This window comes from Papio anubis, chromosome 7 (genome assembly GCF_008728515.1).
Source record: "Papio anubis isolate 15944 chromosome 7, Panubis1.0, whole genome shotgun sequence".
NCBI lineage: Eukaryota > Metazoa > Chordata > Mammalia > Primates > Cercopithecidae > Papio > Papio anubis.
The window spans coordinates 6695623-6713755 of record NC_044982.1 but is presented as its reverse complement, the minus strand read 5'-3'; the positions used below and the strand labels follow the sequence as shown (position 1 = coordinate 6713755).

The window sequence follows — 18133 nt, the reverse complement described above, 5'->3', positions numbered from 1 at the left end:
CTAAATTGGCAAAACCAATAGGTGGACCTTATCTTACTTGAACTCATAAAATTACTTTATTTTATATGTTAACATTCAATAAAAACTGTCATTTTTGAGATAATTCTATGTATTTTAACACAGTATAGTTTAATGTATCAACCACCACTAAGGATATAGAACATTCCAATTACCTCCAAAATTCCCTTTTGCAGTGTCCCCAACCCAACATTTGGCGACCGCTGATCCATTCTCCTTCATTACAGTTTTGACTTTGGAGAATGTAATATAGATGGAATAATACAGCACATAACAGATATTTTGAGATGGGCTGTCTTCATTCAGTATAATGCCTTTGAGACCCACGCGAGTTGTTTTGTGTATCAGTCATTCATCCCATTTTATTACTGAGTATATTCCATTGTATGAGTGCACCACAGTTTCTCCGTTCATCAGTCGAAGGGCCTTCGAGTTGTCTCTAGTTTCTATCAAGTCTGAAGAGAGCCACCGTAAACATTGGCGTACCGGTTTTTGTATGAATATGTGTTTATTTTTCTAGAGCAAATACTTCAGAATTGCTAGGTCATATGGGAAATGTGTGTTTATAAGAAACTGCTAAACTGTTTTCCAGGGTGGCCATGTCACTTTATGTGCCCACCAGCAGTCGGGGAGAGTGTGTTTCATTTGCTCCATATTCTCACTGCACTTGGTTTTGTCAGCATTTTTACTTTTAACCATCCTAATAGATGTGTAGGGATATCTCATTGTAGTTTTAATTTGCATTTCCATCATGACTAATGATGTTGAACGTCTTTTCCTGCGCCTGCTTGTTACCTGTATAACCTCTTTGGTGGCCTATTTAAGTCTTTTGCCCATTTTTTCCCTTTGCCTATTTTTAAAATTGGGCTGTTTTCTCACTGCTGAGTTTGTAGAGTTCTTTATATTTCTCATTCAACAGAGAGAAACAGAAAAAGAGGACACGCACACATCCCCACCAGTACTCCTAACAAGCAGTATGGATCCTACATTGGGAGCATAAAGAATAGTATATTTAGATCTAGGAGAGGAGGAGCATGAGAAAAGGATATTTACAAGTTGTTCTTGCTTTATAGTTTTATTTCTTTAAAGAGGTATGCTTAAGACATAGTTTTAAAAAGACCTACACATTATTTTTTTGTAAGAGCTTAGTGGCTCTCTTGGTTAATAGATATCTGTTATTCTCTCTCAGAAGTGCCATAGACACACTTGAAAACTATTTCTATGTGTGAAACAATTATCTGTTACTTAGAAAATTGACAAAGTCTGAATTTAAGGGCAAAACAGAATTATTTATCCAGGAAGCAGAAGTTACAAGGTGACAGATTTCAATGTCAGAGGCCACTTACTATTATCTGACTATTCCATATGTTTTCATATTTCTGCATTTTTGTTTAAATTGTTTATTTCCTTTGCTTGGAATGCCATTCTTTTTCACCTGGTGATTTTTTTTTTTTATGATACAGAGTCTTGCTCTGTCACCCAGGCTGGAGTGCAATGGCACGATCTCGGCTCACTGCAACCTCTGCCTCCCAGGTTCAAGCGATTCTCCTGCCTTAGCCTCCTGAGTAGCTGGGACTACAGGTGTGTGCCACCACGCCTTGCTAATTTTTATATTTTTAGTAGAGATGGGGTTTTGCCTTGTTGGCCAGACTGGTCTTAAACTGCTGACCTCAGGTGATCCATCTGCCTTGGCCTCCTAAAGTGCTGGGATTACAGGCATGAGCCACCACACCTGGCCCTGGTGAATATTTTTATTCTTCAAGGCCAACCCCTGCTTGATCCCATTTTTCCAAATACAACTAATATTTTCTTTGTTCACTTATCACTTTGTATATTTATATAACTTATCAAATTATTTTAGGAATTTGTAGGCATGTGTCTTCTCCATTAGACAGAGAGCTTCTTAAGGATAGCTGTGTGAGCCAATCATCTTTTATCCCTAACAACTAATTTAATGCATGCTTCAAAAGAGACACTCATTTACCTGATTATTCATTAATTTACCAAATATTTATTTAGTTCCCACTGTGTGTTAGGTTGGGGGCAGAGTAGTGAACCAACAGAAAAGATTCCTGCTTTATAGAGCTTACATTTTGTTGACCTTTTCAGATACCAAGATTCTCCTTTTCTAAAACAGTGGTTTTAAAGCTATCAGTTTTCCTCAAAGCCCTGCTTTAGCTGCATTCCATGTATTTTGCTATCTTGCATTTTCATTATCATTTGATTAAAATATTTTCTAATTTTCCTGAAATCTTCTTTGATCCAATGATTATTTAGAAATATATTGCTTCATTTCCAAATATTTGTAGTTGATTTCTAACAATATCATTGTAGTCAGAGAACATATTCTTTCAATCTTTAAATTTATCCGGATCTGTTTAATGACCCAGAATATGATGTGTCCTGAAAATGTACCATATGCAGTGCCATAGTTAGCTACAGTTTTCTCTACCTATCAATTAAGTCAACATGGTTTATAGTGTTGTTCAAACATTCTGTGTCTGTACTGGTTTTTTGTTTTTTTGTTTTGTTTTGTTTTGTTTTTGAGATGGAGTCTTGCTCTGTCACCCAGGCTGGAGTGCAGTGACGCGATCTCCACTCACTGCAAGCTCCGCCTCCCAGGTTCACGCCATTCTCCTGCCTCAGCCTCCCATGTAGCTGGGACTACAGGTGCCCGCCACCGCGCCTGGCTAATTTTTGTATTTTTAGTAGAGACGGGGTTTCACCATGTTAGCCAGGATGGTCTCGATCTCCTGACCTCGTGATCCACCCATCTCAGCCTCCCAAAGTGCTGGGATTACAGGCGTGAGCCACCGCACCTGGCCTGTTTGTTTGTTTTAAGATAGAATCTCATTCTGTTTTCAAGGCTAGAGTGCAGTGGCATGATCATAGTTCACTGTAGCCTTGATCTCCTGGGCTCAATGATCCTCCCATCTAAGCCTCCCAAGTAGCTGGGACTACAGGCATGTGCCACCACACCCAGCTAGTTTTTAAATTTTTTTTTTTTTTTTTTGGAGACAGAGTCTTGCTCTGTGGCCCAGGCTGGAGTGCAGTGGCGCAATCTCGGCTCACTGCAAGCTCCGCCTCCCAGGTTCACGCCATTCTCCTGCCTCAGCCTCCCGAGTAGCTGGGACTACAGGCGCCCACCACCATGCCTGGCTAATTTTTTGTAGTTTTGGTAGAGACAGGGTTTCACCGTGTTAGCCAGGATGGTCTCAATCTCCTGACCTCATCATCCGCCCACCTCAGCCTCCCAAAGTGCTGGGATTGCAGGCTTGAGCAGCCGTGCCCGGCCTTAAATTTTTTATAGAGATGAGATCTTGCTATGCTGCCCAAGCTTTTACTGATTTTTTAAATTAGTTGTTCTATCAGTTGCTGAGAGAGGGACATTAAAATCTTTGGGAAAAATTATAGAATTGTCTGTTTCCAATTTTAATTCTGTCAGTTTTGCTTCATATATTTTAAAGCTCTATTAGGCACATATGTTTATGATTATTGTGTTTTTCTGATAATTGACTCTTTTTTCATTATGAAATGACCCTTTTTATTTCTGGTAATACATTTTATTTGACATCTATTTTATCTGATATTATATCCAGCCTTTTTATGCTTATTGTTTCCATGGTATATATTTTTTCCATTCATATACTTTCAACCTATCTGTATCTTTGTATTTAAAATGTATCTCTTAATGCAAATCAAAACCACAATGAGATACCATCTCACACCAGTTAGAATGGCAATCATTAAAAAGTTAGGAAACAACAGGTGCTGGAGAGGATGTGGAGAAATAGGAACACCTTTACACTGGGACTGTAAACTAGTTCAACCATTGTGGAAGACAGTGTGGCAATTCCTCAAGGATCTAGAACTAGAAATACCATTTGACCCAGCCATCCCATTACTGGGTATATACCCAAAGGATTATAAATCATGCTGCTATTAAAGACACATGCACACGTATGTTTATTGTGGCACTATTCACAATAGCAAAGACTTCAGACCACCCCAGATGTCCATCAGCAATAGACTGGATTAAGAAAATGTGGCAAATACACACTGTGGAATACTATGCAGCTATAAAAAAGGATGAGTTCCTGTCCTTTGTGGGGACATAGATGAAGCTAGAAACCATCATTCTGAGCAAACCATTGCAAAGACAGAAAATCAAACACTGCATGTTCTTACTCATAGGTGGGAACTGAGCAATGAGAACACTTGGACACAGGGTGGGGAGCATCACACACCGGGGCCTGTCATGGGGTGGGAGGAGGGGGGAGGGATGGAATTGAGAGATATACCTAATGTAAATGACAAGTTGATGGGTGCAGCACACGAACATGGCACATGTATACATATGTAGCAAACCTGCACATTGTGCACATGTACCCTAGAATGTAAAGTATAACAATAATAAATTTAAAAAGATTTTTAAAAAGTAAAATAAAGTGTATCTCTTGTAGAGAGCATATAGTTGGGTTTTGCTTTTTTTAAAAAAAAAAATGTATTCTGACTTCTGCCTTTTAATTGGTATGTTTAATGAAATTACTGGTTTAATGTAACATGTAATATAATTATTGCTATACTAGGCTTGGGTTTAGCATTTTATTTTTTACTTGTCTTTCTTTTTTTGTATCTCTGTTACTCTTTTCCTTCCTTCTTTTGAATTATTTGAATATAGAATTTCATTTTAAATTTTCTGTTGGCTTTTTAGCTACACTCCTTTGCATTATTCTTTAGTCATTTATGAGGGATTGCAATAAACATCTGTGACTTTTCCACTACGGTTAATACTAACCCCTTACAGTTAATAATAACTACTTACATGAGATCTATTGTACAACATTATGACTATAGTTAATAACATGTATGTATTCTTGAGAACTGCTAAGAGAGTAGATTTTAAGTGTTCTCACCACAAAAATAAGTATGTGAGGTAGTACATGTGTTAGCTCAATTTAGCCATTCCACAATGTATGTGTGTATTTTAAAACATGTTATATACAATATATACAATTTTTGTCAATTGAAATCAGTAAAAACCACATATAATGTTGTATACTTCATATAAAATATTGAAATCTTGCAACTTGTAGATCCATATTTACCCCATCTTTTATGTTATGGTACTCATATGTATTACATAAAAATACATTATAAACCCTATAAGACAATATTTTAATTTCTGTCTTTAGAAGTTTGAAGGTTCAAGGCTGGGTGCAGTGGCTAACACCTGTAATCCCAGCACTTTGGGGGGACGAAGCAGGATCACTTGAGACCGGGGGTTCAAGACCAGCCTGGGCAACACAGTGAGACCCTGACTCTATAAAAAATTTTTAAATTAGCCAGTTATGGTGGGGTGTGCCTGTAGTCCCAGATCCTCAAAAGGCTGAGGTGGGAGGATCACCTGAGCCTAGGAGATGGAGGCTGCAGTGACTGTGATCACACCACTGTACTCAAGCCTGGGCAATGGAGTAAGACCCTGTCAAAAAAAAAAAAAAAATTTTAAGGTTTCATGATAACATAAAAGGAAAATGGAAAAAGGAAAAAAAATGAGTCTTTGAACTGATTCAGGTATTTATCATTTCCAGTGCTCTTCATTTTTTTCTTAGGGTCTGAGTTTGTATCTTATACAATTTCTCTTTAGCCTAAAGAACTTTTATTAGCATTTCTTGCAGTGCAGGTCTTTTGGTGATTAATTCTTTCTGGTTTTGTTCCTCTGAAAATGTCTTTATTTTACTTGCTTTCTTGGAAGATATTTTGCTGGATGTAAAATTCTGGATTTAGTTTTTTCTTACCCCGTACTTTAAAGATGTAGTTCCGCTCTCTTCTGGTCTCCGTAGTTTATGATAAGTCAGCTGTTAATCAGACTGCAGTTCTCTTGTATTTAATATGTCATTTTTCTCTTGCTGCTTTTGGTGTTTGTTCTTTATCTTTGGTTTTCAACAGTTTGACTATAATGTGCCTTGAGGTGGGCTGTTTTGCATTTATTTTGCTTCGTCTTTGATTAGTATTTTGTAATTGTGTGTGTGTGTATGTGTGTGTGTGTGTGTGTGTGTGTATATATATATATATATTTTTTTTTTTTTTTGAGACAGAGTCTTGCTCTGTTGCCCAGGCTGGAGTGCAGTGGTGCAGTCTTGGCTCATTGGTTCAAGTGATGAGACTCCCACCTGAGCCTCCCAAGTAGCTGGTACTATAGGCGCGCAACACCATACCCAGCTAATTTTTGAATTTTTAGTAGAGATGGGGTTTCACCATGTTGGCCAGACTGGTCTTGAACACCTGACCTCAGGTGATCCATTTGCCTTGGTCTCCCAAAGTGTTGGGATTACAGACATGAGCCACTGCACCTGGCCTGTAATTGTATATTTTGGTTCATTAAATTTGCGCTATTTTGGCCATTTGTTTTGTTTTTGCGCCACTGCACTCTGGCCTGGGCAGCCCTGTCACCCAGGGTCTTGCTGTGTCACCCAGGCTGGAGTGCAGTGGCGCAATCTCAGCTCACTGCAGCCTTGACCTCTTGGGCCCCAAGAAACTGTCCCACCTCAGCCTCCTGAGTAGCTGGTACTACAGGTACATAACCACCATACCTGGCTAATTTTTTTTTTTTTTTTTTTTTGGTATTTTGAAGAGGCAGAGTTTTGTCATGTTGCCTAGACTGATATCAAACTCTTGAGCTCAAGCAGCTTGCCCACCTCAGCCTCCCAAAGTGCTCCCTGGGTTCTCTGGTTGGAGAGCACAGTAAGTGAAGGGAAGAATGATGTCAAATGAGATTGGAGAGGCAAGAAGATCATGGAGAGCTTTACAGACCCTGATAAGGAGTTGGGAATTATGATTCTATGTCAGAAAATATGATTACCATAATTGTAAGGTTCCTTGCCAAACTCATATTGCTTTATCCTTCAGAGTCTTGACCAATGGATAGGGTGGCCTTGTGATTGTATGACCTACCTGTCAGTTAACATAGTTGGAGCAGAAGCTAGAAGACCATGCAGACTGGGTTTCTCCCATATGTGGGAAGTTGAAGTAGACTTCCCACTGCTAAGGTTCTGCAGTATTGCTGAAAACAAGTTGGCCTGCATGTAGAAAAGTATAATGACAATTAAAACCACACTTTAAAATGAAGAGCGCGAATGTAGAGAATGAAAAGACCATTGTAGAATGAAGAGCTGTAGTTACACACAGCTAAAGATTTCACATGATTTCTGCGTAAGAGCAGTATCTTTAGTCCGTAAGTGTTATTATGTTAAAAGAATGGGCTTAAAACAATGTGCTAGATAGAGTATGTTTATCGATCTGATTTCCGGGGAACACTTGAAACTCACTTGATCCTTTCTTTGGTTTAGATGACAGCGCTTCTGCTGCAAGTAGCATGGAGGTGACGGACCGCATTGCTTCACTGGAGCAGAGAGTCCAGATGCAAGAAGACGACATCCAGCTGCTCAAATCAGCTCTAGCTGATGTGGTTCGGCGGCTGAACATTACTGAGGAACAGCAGGCCGTGCTTAACAGGAAAGGACCTACCAAAGGTGGGCATTTGAGTGACACAGGAACTTTAGTAGAATTGGTCTCAAGGTAGAATCTTGCTCTAGCAAACACATTGTGCTCTTTAATATTGACAGAGAATCAAAACTTAGAATAACAAGAAAACAATCTTAGCACTGTCAACATAATCACATGAAGTATGATAGTATTTTGGGGCTTGATGTTGGTGAATTGTATAGCCCAGTGATGTACATTTGTAGGTGATCATTAAATGCTTGTTGAGTCAAGCAAGGAACAGTCCAAATGAACCACTGAGAACAGTTTTTTATCAAGATTCTCTGGGATGGAGAGAGCTTGCAGAAAGAACTACGGTCCTTTGGGCCACTTTTGGAGGTTGTTCTACCTAGCTTGTTTTTGAAAACTCTTATTTCTTTATATGTACTTAACATATACTATAATTCAGTTCAGCACAGCAGCACTCAATCATATGCCACATTCAAAGCTCTGAGCCAAGCGCTGGGGGTGCAGAGGTGGCGGGCCTTCCTTTCAGAAACTCAGAATCCTGTGTTATCACTAGCTTTTCCCCTCTTTTAGCTGCAGAGCAAGCCATTCCCACGCAAAGCCCCCTGTTCCTTTTGAATCCCCTCTGCTGTCCGCAAGGACATCACTTGCTACAGAGCTCTGTCCCTAGTAGATTTCTCGCAAATTTAAGTCATCATTTCATGTCCCCGTGGCTCTTGGCAGTGAGATATTAAGAAGCAATATTTGTGTTAAATAATTTTGTCATTATCTTCTTAGAAGATAATGGAATTAGACAATTAGACAATTTTGGAACTAAAACGCCTCATGACAATTTCTGTCCTGCTAGCTGGCGCCCTCATGTCTGCGTGAACTCGCGCATGGTTCATCTTTAGCCAGAATCACTCTTCCTCGTGACTAACCGTAGAAAAGAGAATTCGTCTTGGCTGTGAGATGCCTTTGGCAAAAACGTTTTTTGAGATTACAACATTTAGATGTTCCTTTAAAAATACCTTTCATTGGCTAGGCACAGTGGCACACGCCTGTAATCCCAGCACTTTGGAAGGCTGAGGCGGTCGGATCACTTGAGCCCAGGAGTTCAAGACCCGTCTAGGCAACATAGTGAGACCACATCCCTACAAAAGGTTTAAAAATTAGCTGGGTGTGGTGGCAAGTGCCTGTGGTCCCAGCTACTCAGGAGGCTGAGGTAGGAGGTTGCTTGAGCCCAGGAGGCCAAGGCTGCAGAGAGCACCACTGCACTCCAGCTGGGTGACAGAGCAAGACCCCATCTCAAAACAAAAACAACAAAAGGACTACCTGTCATTGTTATTTCAATTTAACAAATTATTTCACAGTTAATGTGTATTTTCCTTGGAGTCAGGAGGGAGGACTGTCTAAGGTTGCGTCTTTGAGTTTTTTTCTCAAGTACTTGGCTACATTTCCACACATCTGTGGAAAGAAATCAGTTTCTTTGTCGTCCCAGGTAGTTATCACCAGCTCCATGTGAGATGGCTACACCTGTTGGGCTGATGTCTGCATTTTGAATAATCATTTTAAGTAATCTTTTTTCCTTCTGAGTTACAAAGTGATTCAGGTATTTTAAATATAAACCGCATTATTTTAAGTATTCTTGACCTACCCAGCTTTCCACAAATAAATCTGATGACTGCTGTGTCTGAAAGGGTACATTTGAAGGTGCTGCTTTATATAAAACTTCAGACTTCTGAAACTTCCTTATTTTTAGAAAACTACGGGAGGAAAATAACAGGGCGTGCCCAAGAGTTTTGTTTTCTTGATTAAGAATGACGTTTGAATTTCATAACTGCACAGAAAAATAAATTTTTTCGTAGTCGTCTGATATTTCTTTATAAACATTCTTTTCCTAACTGAAAGTAAATCAAAGCTTAGTTGCCAGAAGGTCACACCAAGAAGTGGAAAAAACGATTCACAAGAAAGCAGGTGAGTGGGCTGCATCCCTGAATGGAGGGACCTTGGGCTCCCTACTTTCTGTGCAGCTAATTAGAGGACAGTGGAAACGGGCAGGAGGGGCGTGCCCGTGGGAGGGGTGTGCCTGCAGCAGCTGCCCTGGCTGTGCTCATCTTTGAGGGAGCTGCCATGTGGGCACTTGGGAACTGGTGCCCATACCTCTGTCTGTCTTTAGAGCTGGCTCTCTGTGGTCGTGGTTGGAGTGGGGCATCTTTTAGGCGAGATGGATTTTAGGCAAATCCCCTTTGGTTTTAAGTGGCCACACAATTATCACTTCATAATATTTTGACCTGCCATCCTCATGTAGACTTGAAGTAGCCTGGACACTTGACATTCTTATTTTTATTTCTGAGACAGGTTCTTGCTCTGTTGCCCAAGCTGGAGTGCAGTGTTGTGATATTGGTTCTCTGCAACCTCCGCCTCCTGAGTTCAAGCGATTCTCCAGCCTCAGCTTCCCGAGTAGCTGGGACTACAGGCACACGCCACAGCACTCAGCTAATTTTTTTGTATTTTTAGTAGACACAGGGTTTCACCATGTTGGCCAGGCTGGTCTTGAACTCTTGACCTTAGGTGATCCGCCTGCCTTGGCTTCCCAAAGTGCTGAGATTACAGGTGTGAGCCACTGCATCTGACCTGCATTCTTATTTTTAAATATCAAGTGATTTTCTCCCCCAGGGTTAGTTTTTTAATGCTCAGGGCTGACTCAGTATGTTGAGGTTTGGGTGTACAGCTTCTGCTGTCTGCCCAGTGCTGGGGATGGCTGTGCCACCAAGAAGCAGGTGGGTACTCTCTGGGGGTCCTGCTCAAAGCCTGTGTGGGAAGAATGCATGTCTTTCTGCTGCCGCAGCCGCTGCCTAGTTTTTAGGCTGCAGTCAACACTCACTGGCCTCAGTAGTAGCTGTGGGGCCATAGATAATCATTCTGATTCCTTTCCACAATAATACTCCACTTCTGTGAAGAATGTTATGACCTCTAAGCTTTGACTGACTGTATCATTCTTCATATGCCTTGATTAGTATAATGATGAGAACTGCAGGTTCATGGAAATAATTCACTAACAACTAAGGTCAAGGCTCCCTGAAATGGGGAGACGTTGTGGCCCACTGTAATGTGCTGGGCCTGTGGATAGGTATTCTGTAGAGAGGGAGCTGTCACTTGTTCTCCTGTCCCTGCGGTTGGCCTGCTTGCCCCAGTTACCCAGGTCTTCTTTCCCTTGAGAAGACTGCCTTGGGTCTTAGGATTTCCTCAGTCTCTGTGAGCTCCCCAGACTCTGTTTTCTCCTTTTCCTTTGATATTTTTTAAGAGTTTTTCAGAGTTGCGGTTGGAGCGGGGCAATACTCTGGTAGCAGAATATAGTGAACAGACCCCTTAGATACTGCTGTTGTGAGTGTAAATACAGACAAATGATGGATGAATAAGGGAATTCATTGCAACACTGTGCACAATGGAGAAAAATTGGATGGGAAACAATAAGGGAGCAGCAAGCAGTAGGGGCATGGCCAGAAGATGATGGTGCCTCCATATGATTAAATGCTGTGTGGTCTTTAAAAATGTTTGTGTTACTGGTACAAGAGGGAAAATGCTTATGCATTACAGAGTCAAATGCAGGCTATAAAACTGTATATACTGTATCGTTTCAACTAAATAGACAAAACTTATGCAAAGAAGACTGGAATGAAGTACTGTATAGCAAAAGTAATTCATGGGTTTTTTCCTGAGTAATAGGATTATGAATTTTTAAATACTTTTAGTTAGTTTCTAAATGTTCTGTGGTGTGTATTTCTTAATAAGCAGAAGGAATTTGTGTTCTAAAAAATCACTTCTTTCTTTCCATTGAATCTGAGGTCAACAGCAGGGTTCATGGCAAATGTTAGGAGGCCAGGGGTTCGCTCACATGTTTTCAAGAAGACAGGGAGTCGTTTGGAGTTCAAGCAATCCATTGTATACACATACACAGCTGATTTTCATGTTAGCGCAGGGATTTTTAACATGTAAAATGTAGATGAAAATATAGTTGTGCCGTGTATCTGGGATCGTCTATTTTATTATGCATTACCCAGTGAATAGCTCATATTTCCCATTTGAAATTTTGCTTGTCTGGGCCGGGCGCGGTGGCTCAAGCCTGTAATCCCAGCACTTTGGGAGGCTGAGACGGGTGGATCACGAGGTCAGGAGATCGAGACCATTCTGGCTAACACGGTGAAACCCCGTCTCTACTAAAATACAAAAAAAATTAGCCGGGCGTGGTGGCGGGCGCCTGTACTCCCAGCTACTTGGGAGGCTGAGGCAGGAGAATGGTGTGAACCCGGGAGGCGGGGCTTGCAGTGAGCTGAGATCCGGCCACTGCACTCCAGCCTGGGCAACAGAGCCAGACTCCGTCTCAAAAAAAAAAAAAGAAAGAAATTTTGCTTGTCTGTTCAAACTAGTTAGGCAGCTTCCCTTTTAAAGTACTTTAATATGAAATACTTTAATATTCCTTTGCAACTTTTAAAATCAGTTATATCAATAGTGGATCTATGAATTAGAAGATCAAAGAATTATAATAATATTGGCTTCATTAATTAATGGATCAGAGAATTACTAAATATAACCAGAAGGCTTCTGTTGGAGAGGTTAATAAGCAAGTCAGTCCTGCCATTCCAAGACATCGAAACCCTCTAGCCTCAGAACACAGCCTCTGCAACCACTGTCAAAAGCCAACTACAGATTTTTAGCGGTGAGAAGCCTGTGCTACACTGGCACTTAACACTGATATTCAGAATACTACTCACTCATAGGTACCAGGTATTGATTGACCACGGGCTGGACTTTGCAGCAGACATTTTGGATGTATTAGCTCATTTTACCCCTCCACGTTTCTGTGAGGCAAGTGTCGTTGTGCCCATTTTATAGATGAGAATGAAGCCTCTGGGAGGTTTAGTGATTTGTCAGGCTACACAAGGGCCAAATCTGGGACTGGACCCCAGGGCCCAGCTGACATGTTCTTTCTGCCATCTGCATTGCCTCGCTGTGCATGCCTCTAGCAATATTCCATAAGTTAGCATTATTCGCATTAAACCAAATATTTAAAACATGAATATAATTTGAAAAACTTTTTCAAGGTTTAATTTGATTTGCAAAGTATGCCAAATACATTAGATCATATTCAGCACATCATTGTGTGAAATATTATGTTACGGTCTCTTCACAAGTTTTATTAGGTAGGTGCAACTGACAAATTAAAATTTTTAAGCTCTTGGCAGTCGATGGCATTAATGAATTATTAACTTAGTTCTGTATCCTAGTTAACCAAAATTAAGGAGCAAATAACTTTTGCTTTTTCTCTTGTCTACTGCACTCTCTTCTTACAAATTGGCAATTTACAGAAAAACATCTTTTCTCTCTTGCTCTTTTAGATAGAACATACTGTAGTTTCTTTTGTTTCTCTCATTAGCTGCCCTCTCCAGTATAGATGGGTATTCTGTAGTGATTTATAGAACAGGGTTTAGTAGGTGTTTGTAGTTTTTCAGAGATTAAAAAAGATGTTTCAAATTGTGTATTATGAAAATGTTCTCAAATGTGTACGAAAGTAGAAAGAAGAGTATCTTTTACCTGCCATTCTCATTTATCAATATGTGGTCAGTTATCATTATGACCCTCTCCTACTACCCCCTCACCCCATACTAGATTATTTTAAAGCAAATCTAAGACACTATATCATTTTATCTGTAAATATGTCAGTATGTATTTCTAAGACATAAACTCTTTTCTAAAGTCCATAATGGCTGGGTGTGGTGGCTCACGCCTGTAATCCCAGCACTTTGGGAGGCTGAGGTGGGTGGATCACTTGAGCCCACGAGTTAGACACTAGCCTGGGCAACATGGTGAAACCCCATCTCTACAAAAAATACCGAAATTAACCTTGTGTAATGGCGTGAACCTGTAGCCCCAGCTATGCTGGTGACTGAGGCAGGAGGATCACTTGAGCCCAGGAGGTAGAGGCTGCAGTGAGCTGAGGTCACACAACTCGCTTCAGCCTGGGTAACAGGGCAAGACCCTGTCTCAAAAAAAAAAAGCAAAAATAAAAATAAAGTCTATAATAATACCATTATTACACTTCAAAACTAATAATTTCTTTATATTTAATAGCAAGTCAGCAAATTTCCCTAATTGTCCATGAATGACTTTTTATAGCAGTTTTATTGAAATATAATTCACATACCATAAAATTGACCCTTTTAAAATGCATGATTCATTGATTTTTAGTATAAGTTGTAAAACCATCACCACTATCTAATTTTAGAAAATTTTTATCACCCGAGAAGAAACCCCTCACCGATGAGCAGTCGTTTCCAGTTGCTCCCTCCTCCCAGCCCCTGGCAACCACTAGTCTACATCATGTCTCCGTAGATTTGACACCTTGGACGTTTTCTGGAAATGAGATCATACAATATGTGGTCTTTTGCCACTGTCTTCTCCCACTTAGCATAATTGTTTTCAAGGTTCACCCATGTTCGAGCATACATCATTCCTTTTCATTGTCAAATAATATTCCACTGGATGCAACATTTTGTTTATCCATTTATCAGTCAATAAGCATTTCGGTTGTTAATACATGACTTTATGAAATCAGTTCATTAATGTCTTTTTCCCCATTTATATTTCTATTACATTGAATTTTTAATGTTACAGGATTCTTGCACTCCTAGACCCATGCCTAAGAATTCAAATGAAAACACATGGTATGATGGACAGCCCCATTTACATTGATTCATGTGCCTTTTGATAATTTCGAAACCTTTTTAAAGTGATGCAGTAAGAGACAGAGTTGTAGGGCTTCAGGTTTCTGGCCAGTAGATACAAAGTAGCACGCTGTCTTGTTCTGAACCTTGTTCTTTTTACTGAGCAGTGTGGCCTACAAGGCATTCCTTTGCAGTGTCTACAGCTCCTCCTCATTCTCTTTTTTTTTTTTTTTTTTTTTAGACAGAGTTTTTGCTGTTGTTGACCAGGCTGGCGTGCAATGGCGTGATCTCGGCTCACCACAACCTCTGCCTCCCGGGTTCAAGCGATTCTCCTGCCTCAGCGTCCTGAGTGGCTGGGATTACAGGCATGCGCCTCCACGCCCAGCTAATTTTTGTATCTTTAGGAGAGACGGGGTTTCTCCATGTTGGTCAGGCTGGTCGTGAACTCCTGACCTCAGGTGATCCACCCGCCTCGGCCTACCAAAGTGCTAGGATTATAGGCGTGAGTCCCCGCACCTGGCCTCCTCGTTCCTTTTACAGCTGCACAGTGCTCCCTTGCAAGGAGATGCCATAGTGTATTCAACCAGTCCCTGCGACAGGCTTTGGTTTTGCAAATTGTGCTGCAGTGATTGGCCGTGTGCGTAGGGCATTTTGTATTTTTGCCAGTATATTTCGGATAGGTGCCTAGAGATAGGGGTGCTGGGCCAGAGGTGCACCTGTGATTTTGCTGGATGTCGGTGATGGTGATGATAAGAATCTCCTCCAGCACTCAGCTAATCATCTACTTTGTCTTATAACTTAGCAAAAGCAGATTGCCTTTTCCAGTTCTACATACAGACATTTTTCAAATTTTGAAATGGATAATTAGGAATTCTAGGCTCATAATGGTTAGATATGTTAAAAGTAAACTTTGGATTTCCACATATAATCATATATGTAATCATATTTTTAACCCTAATGGGAGTTTTATATATCAAATATTGTACATTGTGTTGTTGATGTGATGTAAGTTAAAAGGGTTTCTTGATCATTAGATTGCAACTTAATAGAAAAATATGCATTAGTAGATTTGGCTAGCTTTACTAGAACTTCTAGATTTATTCATATCAACTGTAGTTTTGAAAATATATTATCACGGATAGTACTCTTGAAATCTCGGTATTCCAATTCAACCATTTAGAATGATGAAAAAATTTATTTCAGGCTTAATTATGAATGTTTTTGGGCCTGAGATTTTTAAAACCTTGGTTAGATTTCAGTTACCAAACTATGGCGTCATATTGCAGGGAATCTAACTCAAGGTAGTTTAAATAGCATGAAATATAACAGGAAACTGCTGAGCATAAATACTGCACCTATTACTGGAAACCAGTCTTCAGCTTGGTTGCCCTTCTCCCTCCCTTCACTTCCGGTGAGTTGGTAGGGTCTGTCCTCAGAGAGCCCAACTCACTGGGAAACTCAGATGTTGCTTTACAGAACACTCTTCTCACATGAATGAAAGATAACAGATTTCAGAGTGGGAAGATACCTTAAGGAACACTTTTGACCAAAGCCTTTCCTTTATGGGTAAGGAAAACGGGACCCAGAGGACCTGACCTATGGACACATGGCTAGGTGGGGACACAGCAGGGACTGGTGCCCCGGCCCCTAACTCCCAGACCTGAGTTCCTTCCCCCATGCTCCACTACCTCCCCCACTGTGCCTTGGTGTAAGCGCAGGAAGTAAGTGGCTGTTTTTGGGTGAGAATGTGAGAATGTGCCTGGGGTTCTCCTCCAAATCTGTGTACAAGATATGCAGCCCGTGGGTTCTCACTGGCTCTGATTCTGCCTCTGGTACCACTTGACCATAGCATTTCATTCTCTTCACGTTATATTCAGGATACAAAATTGCACCCAGTGTCCACAATAGAGTATTTTATTGTTGGGATGTAGCCAGAGGATAATGGCTACCACTTCTAGGGTGTCTTCTATGTGCCGGGCACTGTGCTAGAAACTTCGCATTCCTCATTCCTAATCCTCACAGCAGTCCTGCAAGGTGAGCACTCTGACCTTATTTTAGGAGTCCAAGGCTTGGGCTATGTCTTCTAGCTCAGCTGAGGATGAGTCCAGTCCTGTGTGCCTTGAGGGCCCTTGTGCTCCTTCACCTGGGCACCTCTGCCCCCAGAGACAGGATTCCAGCCATCCTGCAATCCTTCCACCGGATGCATTCCAAACACGGTGTTTCTCAGGCTCCTTTCATCTGAGAAATTCTCCTTTTGGTGCTGTGTTTGTTGCTGTATTTTGCCTCTAGGAACAATTTTAAATTTTTTTTTTAAACAACCCTTTCATGAACCAAAAGAATATCTCATATCTTAGTGTCATCTGGAAGCTAGGGATCCATTTGTCTTAGCACTTGAGGAGCAGAAAATTGTGTTTGAACCTTCCCTAGTGCTATGTCACTTCTGCATTTTTAAAGAGCCCTTATCTGAAAATGATTCATTACAGCTGCTCCTCTTTTCCTGCCGTCTTCAAGATCCAGGCTGGCACCTGTTCAGACTCAACACTAGGAGGTATTTTTCCTTCCACCAGGTTTTCTTATGGCAGAGAGCTTTCTTCCTTGAGTGGCTAATAATTTTTAGACATGGTAACATGAAAGAAACCTGGCATGATGTCATGTGCAAAATAGGTACTTAGTAAGCACGATGGTGGTGGGGGTTACATTGCTACTTAATCAGTCAGTGGTTACAAAAACCCAAGGATGTTATCAAGACAGGGATGAGCAGTAATTGGATCTTGCCGAAGTTGGGAATCGATCCAACGTCTCAGTCACTCCAAGAGTAGTCACTGTGCGTCCCCCTCCTCCTTCCCATCCCTCTCCTCTTCCTCCTCTTCCCACCCTCTATTTTTCTTTCATGATCTCTCATCACAACTTTAATATTCTATTTGCTTCTGAGGCTACTCTATTGTATTTTAAGATATAAAATATACACTCTGGGAATGCCTCCTGCATTGCATCTGATTTTCTTTTCATGGGCTTTTAAAATCCTATTTTCTATTCTTTTGAGAAAAGGACAACAGTAGATTGTTAGGAGATTGAATTTTGAAATTATAACTCAAGAAAGAATGAACAACTTAGTAGTGACTCCAAAATGGCTACATGATGTCTTCTCTTAGGAGAAAGGTTTTTGTTATTGAAATTGAACCAAGTTAAATTTCCAATGTATGTTGACTCCTTTCTGTGTGTAGGCCTGGGAGCAGGTACTAGCTTCAAGAATCCTGCAGTCAATGGAGTAGACAGACTGTTGGATTTAGCATTCCAAGTGTGATGACGGTGGCTAAGGCAAGGTGGTGTGGGAGCATGGAGGAGGCCCCACTTTCTTTTACATTAGAGAGAGAAGGAAGATTGGCCCTCAGCTTTAGGGACTGGAAAGTTCCAGCAAGTTAAAAATATGGCATAATATACAGTTTTGTTGTCGGTAATATTTTAAGACCCTAAATGGAGGCAGATTTAATTCTCTAATGAACAAAATCTGCTAGCTCTTTTGTTTGTTTGTTTGGAGATGGAGTCTCCCTGTGTTGCCCAGGCTGGAGTGCAGTGACACGATCTCGGCTCACTGCAACCTCCGCCTCCCGAGTTCAAGCGATTCTCCTGCCTCAGCATTCTTACTAGCTGGGATTACAGGCACATGCCACCACAGCCGGGTAATTTTTCTGTTTATAGGAGAGAGGAGGTTTCACCATGTTGGCCAGGCTGGTCTCAAACTCCTCTCCTCAGGTGATCCACCTGCCTCAGCCTCCCAAAGTGCTGGGATTACAGGAGTGAGCCACTATGCCCGGCCTCTGCTAGCATTTTTAAATGAACTTTTTATTTTAGGATAGTTTTAGATTTCTAGAAAAGTTGTAAGCACAGAAGTTTCCCATAGA

The 18133-nt window shown here is 40.9% G+C and overlaps 1 protein-coding gene across 7 annotated transcripts in view; it reads left to right on the top strand.

The window, feature by feature from the left end:
- EML1 (EMAP like 1) overlaps positions 1-18133 on the top strand; it is a 206660-nt gene that overhangs the window by 106643 nt on the left and 81884 nt on the right. For all 7 annotated transcript variants that reach the window (XM_031667858.1, XM_031667856.1, XM_031667853.1 and 4 more), the window contains exon 2: positions 7368-7550. In XM_031667858.1, the coding sequence (XP_031523718.1) occupies positions 7368-7550 (183 nt within the window). The remainder of the gene's footprint in view (positions 1-7367; positions 7551-18133) is intronic.